This window comes from Mus caroli, unplaced genomic scaffold (genome assembly GCF_978045245.1).
Source record: "Mus caroli unplaced genomic scaffold, Mus_caroli_1 scaffold_18, whole genome shotgun sequence".
NCBI classification, from domain to species: domain Eukaryota; kingdom Metazoa; phylum Chordata; class Mammalia; order Rodentia; family Muridae; genus Mus; species Mus caroli.
In genome coordinates, this window is record NW_028227273.1 from 78,719,946 (window position 1) to 78,725,945 (window position 6,000).

Sequence of the window (6,000 nt, forward strand, 5' to 3'; positions counted from 1 at the left end):
TGTAAGCCTTACATGACAAAATTGCTAAAAATTGAACCGAACAAGCATCTATCAATTATCCAAAAACAAGCAAAATATGATTGCAAGTTTCAAATATTTGCCCTTAAATCCATTAATAGGTTAAATCATTCTTCGAAATACCATTAGGATAAAAATCTGTGGGGTAGCTCAGGGGTAGAACTATTGACCATGTGAACCCTTCATGTGCAGGAATACAAAAAGAATGAGTGAACACAATCTTTGAAAATGTTTAAGCAGAGGCTGAAGAATCTGCACACACCCAAGTCCACACAGGTGGGCCTGATGGCTGGGGCCCTCCAAGCACAGTGGTCAGAGAGCCTGGCTTCAATGACAGAACCCTCTGTTCAACCGAACCGCATACAGGTATGTCCTGGCCAGCACTTAAAAACTAAAGACTTACTCTAGAAACACAAACACATAATTTTGCTTTATTTTTTAGTTTAATTTATTTTATTTACTGGGTTTTTGTCCAACCCACTGGCCTGGGATACCCTATATAGGTAGGCAAGGCTGGCCTTGAATCCAGAGCTCTGCCTCTTGAGTGCTAGGATCGATCATAAGACATGGGCCATGGAAATATCTTCATACAACCTACTGATACAACCTTTCCCTCTACTAACTCCTCCCAGAGCTTTCCCGCTTACCCAACTCCATGCCCTCTCTCAGGGAGGGAGGGAGGGAGGGAGGGAGGGAGGGAGGGAGCCCGCCCCACTAAAACACAAATCAGAAACCATAATATACAAACCAAAGACCAATAAGAAAAAAATGCCCTAACAAAGCAAAGTGGAAAAAAAAAATCTACAAAACTACCACTGAGTTAGTTTTGGGTTGGCCCACCCAGAAATACAGTTACTACCAAGTAAGACTCCACGGACAACAACTAATTGTTCCTTTGCCACCAAACCGCAAATAGCTTCTTGGTTAGGAGCAGAAGAAGCCTGTGTCCACTTCCCCATCTCAGCCCTAACTCACTTTTCCAAGCAAGGTTTCAAAACTATCAGTTAAACCATAGCCAAAGGATGTATTCCTCAAGAATTCTCTTCATCAATAGAGACTGTTCTATACAGAAGGAAACAACCCCTCGCCTCCATATTCTTTTTCTGTAAAAAGCTAAACCCAACCCAAAATAACAAATGGTAACCTCATTTCAGAAGCATCCACAAAATAAAAATGAAATTCTGTAGCAAAACACATTGTATATTTCTTAGCCAACACAATCAAATTTGTTTAACTATTTACGATGTATACTAACCTCAAAAGTGGACTGTTTTTCTCATTTCTCCATTATTAATATTTTTAGTTGTGATACCTTTCAGTATTTTGATAAGAAATCCTATCTGTAGGGTTTAACTCCTCAGTTAACGAGACACAATTCCTTTCTTTGCATTTAGGAGAAAGTGACAAACAAAGGGTGAAGAGAAAATAAGACAACAAGACAGTAAGAAGGGGAAGGGCAAGAACAAGCAGAAACTAAGCAACTCCACAGCACACGGAGTCAGACCCCTCAACAGTCAGACTCAGAAGCGCCAGCGTCTGACGGCCGAATTACTAACTCCAAATCTTACAGAAAGATGCTTTGTTAGCACTTAAAATGAGTATAAATTGAGAAAAAAATATAATCCTCTTACCCTGCCTCCCTTCCTAGGATTATAGGAATAATATATGAATTATGGGAATAATATATGAATTATAGGAATAATATTCCAGCTATGCCAAGTTGGAAAAAAGTAAAAGTAACATTGTAAATAGTTAAACAAATTTGATTGTATTGGCTAAGAAATATACAATGTGTTTTGCTACAGAAAAAAGTTTAGATATGGCAGCAACACATAAGTTTTAAGACTGTACAAGCAGGTAGTCCCCTGATTTTAGCAAGTAGATATTTGGTCAAGAGTCTGATTCTGTGGCACCCTGATTCCTATGTTTCTCCTAATGAATGAGACCTTAAACAGGTAACTCTTCTATTCACTTGCTACAATGTATCTACAGAGATAGGAATCACAATTGAAGCATAAACATCCTCTTAAATGGACCAGCACTCAGAGGCCAAAGCCAAGTGGAGCTCAGTAAATTCATAGCTAGCCTGGTCTACATAATGAGAATTAGGTGAGCAAGGGCTACATCATGAAACTCTGACCCAAAATAAAAAAAAATCTCTCTCCCCCCTTCTCTCTCCCCCCACCTCTCTCTCATACACACACACATACACACAAATCCTCTAACTTCAACTCCATTGACTATAAATTTTACCACATATACCTGTACAACCTCCCCCACACACACACACCCGCCCCTTCCAACCCCTTAGTTTTTTGAGGCAGGGTCTCTCTATGTAGTACTAACTATCCTGAAACTCTTATGTAGACCAGGATGGCCTCCAGCTTAGAGAGACTCACCTGCCTCTACCTCCCAAATGCAGGGATGAAGAGTGTGCGCCACCACTCCCAGGCTCAACCCAGATTTTTAACTTCTAGATCCACACTTATGTAACTACAGTGTTCAATTCTCTATGTTGTCACTACTCTGCTTTTGTAAACTATCCCAGCACCTACATGGTACATCAATGTCTATTGTCCATGAAACCATTTTAAGCCTGACATGCCAGCATCTCACATGTCTTATGTTTTTGTAAATAATAGTGTAATTTCCATTTTGCAAGACCAAACATCAGAACAACAGAGTAATTTACCTCAATTCATAGTGAGTAACTGAAAAAGTCAGGACTGACTGCGCAGCCAGACTCCAGCACCTACTTTGCTGATTTCTATGTTAGGTATATATAAATAATGAACTGTAACAGTAATATGGAGACTATTAAAAATATAAAAGAATTGAATGGCGTTGGAGCAGGCAGTAATTGATAAATGCCTATAATCGCAATGCTCCATTTAATTTGGGGTGGGAATTTTTGTGAAGAGCAGTGAGTGCTTTACCACAGATCCAAAGGCTGTCTTACATATAAAGTGGCCCAACATTTTATTTCCATAAACTTTATTTCTAAGAAACAATATGGTTCAAGTAAGAACTCTAAAACACCAATATAAAAATAACATAATCAAAAAACAAACAAACAAACAAACAAAAACTGAATTCACATCAATTTTACCCAAAGTTTTCTACAGTGGTAGAAATAGTTCCCAATAGTGCTGTCCAAGATAGTGGACATGTGTCATATGTCATTTACACACTATTTGAAATGTCAGGTGTAACTTACAGAATTTTGAATGTTTTGTAATCTAAACTGTTGCATGTGGCTAGTAGCTAACTGAACAACATAGGTGTAGAACATAAAACTCCAAAAAAAGAGGAGTGCAGAAATTCTTACTGCATTTATTTGGACAGTTCATTAATGGCCAAATCAATTTTAATGTCTCTTTACTGTTTCAGCTTCAATTACTTCAAAATATAAACCTTCAGTAGATTTAAATATTAAATAGATCAAAGTCTTCTATAGTCCCTGCTATCTTGCTATCTTTACACACATACACACACGACACGCATAATATGCAATGTTAACAAAACTGCTATGAGAGTCTTTTTAACTTTTGCCAAGCTTAGACAATTTGATAAAAACACTCAGTTTCAGGTCTCGGATAACCAGCTGGTTTAAAGTACTTGCTTACCTTGATTCTCCGCTGCCATTTCTAACACTTTCTTCATCACTGTGTCCATTCATTGTAAATATCAAGAAGTTTTAAATAAAACAAAAATCCCCGCAGATTAATAAAAGATGAGTATGAATGCTGATTTCCTCGAATATCAAAATTTCAAAGATGAATTTTCTTCAACATTCGCGGGTTTCCTGGGGCCCTCTGTGTCACCTGCGGGAAATATATTAGCTGTTAAGAATATGTGCTGCAGGAAAAGATGTAAGCCCGACTTAGAACTCCCAGAAATGGACCTAGGCCATCAGACTTGAGGTGGCTAGGAAGACCCGAAGTCTTTCACTTACAAGAACTAGGCATCTATTAAGTGCATTCTTGCTTGCTAGGACTTAGCCTGCCACTGCTAGTGCTGTTTTGACAGAAGAGCAACAAACTTTTCCAGACTAATTGCTACTGTGTAGCACTATTTATATAGATTACTAAAACAAAGTAACATATGCATACTCCCAAAGAGTAGAAAATGCTACTCGGTAACTTCGACAAACAAACGAAGTGAGGATAAGGGTTATTATGTTTGCTGAAGCTCTAACTCCTATTACTAAGAACTTCATATCCAGCTAAGGAAAGTTTTTAAATGTTCATACGGAAAAGAGAGTAATAAAAGGTATCATGATCTCAGCAAAAATACAAACGTCAAAATAGACAGTTTTTACCAGGTAAACCAATGGTAGAGTGGAAAAAAAAAATTATATACCCAGTAAGGTACTTAAGACGCCTTGAAAAAAAACATAAAAAGGCAATTACAAAGAATGCACACTGTATCTTATTTTCAAGGCAAACGACGGGGACGGGGGTGGGGAGCAAGACAATATTTCCACCTCTCAAGATTTCCGCCAGAGCACTAGAGTCACCTACAAGCCAACCACGAATAAACAAAGGAGATCTCTAGCAGGGGAGGGAGAGGAAGAAGCGGGGGAAGGAGACGTCAGATCCTTCCCCAGCCAGAAAGTACCACCAAGACACACTCGGGACGCAGCAGAGTTGTCCTCCGACTCAGCAGAGACTTAACTGATTATTTCCACTCCAAAGAACAGAGGGGCCAAACAGGCTGCTGCCACCTCGGCCCGGGGGGGCCGACTCTGCACCTGGATCAGGATTTCCAACCTGCAGAGCTCAGTCTCCATACCTCTGGGAGAACAGGTCACCTAAGATCCACAGCACTCAACAGTAATTCCTAACGTTAACTATTAATTCCAGCCCCGGTGAAACCGGCCGAAGTCCTCCACCTCCTCTCCGCAAAGTCTGCGCTGAGAAAGTTCACTCGCCTGGGCGCTTTCCCTTTCACCTTCCTCTCGCCCCTCAAGATGGCTTTCCCCGTCCGCTGGACTTCCTTTCCAGCCTCGCCTCCTTTCTCCGTCCGGCCCTAAGTTCTCCTCCGAGCGCCCGGACTCCGGACGCTCCCGCGTTTCAACAATAAGAGCCCCAGAAGTGGCCAGGGCTCCCTCTGCAGCCTCCTTCCCCGCCTGGCAGTTGCCGGGCTCCCGGCTAAGTTTGCCGGGCGGCGCCGCGCGGGGCCGCTGCACCTTCTCCCCGCAGCCCGGCGCCGCGGCCTCCTTCCCGCCTCCCGCTCCCGCAGCCCCGCCGCGCGCCCTCCCGGGCTCGCCCGGCCACCGCCCCCTCCCCCCCACCCGCCCCGCGCTCCCACGTGCTGGTCCCCTCCGCGCGCCGGGCAGCGCCGCCAGGCCGCTGAGGATGCGCCGGGCCGCTCTCCCACGCCCCCGGCGCCGCGCCGGGCCTCGCGGGCCTCGCCCGCTCCGGGCCTCCCCGGCCTCGCCGACCCGTCCTTACCGGCGGGCACAGGGCGAAGGGTGGCGCGGGCCGGCGCCTCGGGCAGAGGATGCCCCGCGCGGGGGCCCGCGATCCTGGATGCCCAGGCCGCGGGACCCGCGCCGCGGACGGCAGAGGGGGAGGGGAGGCCGCGGGCGGAGACGCGGGGAGCTGGGGAGCGGGTCCGACGATCAGTTCATCTCTGGGCGCCCAGGCCGAGCGGGAAGTACCGAGGGCGCCTCCTCCGTCCGCGCTCCCGCCCCGCCGCTTATGGGCCGCCGGCAGCCGCCATGACGCCAAGACCGCGATCGAGCGCAACCGTCTCCGCCGCGCGGCGCCGCCGAGGTCGCTGTCGCCTCCGCCTCCCGAGCGACGTCACCGCCTCGGTTCACTCCCCTTCCCGGCGCGCGGCGGCGGCGCGCACGCCCGGCCTTTCCGCCGACGCGCGGGGGCGGGGCGGGGCGGGGCGGCGCGGTGGTGCACGCCCCTCGGGGAAAGCCACCGAGTCCAGCCGAGGCTCGGCCTTCGTACTCGTAACCGGCGCTAC

General features: G+C 46.2%; 1 protein-coding gene across 1 annotated transcript in view; it reads right to left on the reverse strand.

The window, feature by feature from the left end:
- The window catches only part of Chd1 (chromodomain helicase DNA binding protein 1), a 67,065-nt gene extending 61,266 nt beyond the window's left edge, over nt 1-5,799 (reverse strand). The window contains exons 1-2 of the mRNA XM_021186043.2: nt 5,475-5,799; nt 3,645-3,842 (exon numbers count right to left, since the gene is read on the reverse strand). Of these exons, the coding sequence (XP_021041702.1) occupies nt 3,645-3,697 (53 nt within the window). The 5' untranslated portion in view covers nt 3,698-3,842; nt 5,475-5,799. The remainder of the gene's footprint in view (nt 1-3,644; nt 3,843-5,474) is intronic.
- Nucleotides 5,800-6,000: the final 201 nt, after the last annotated feature.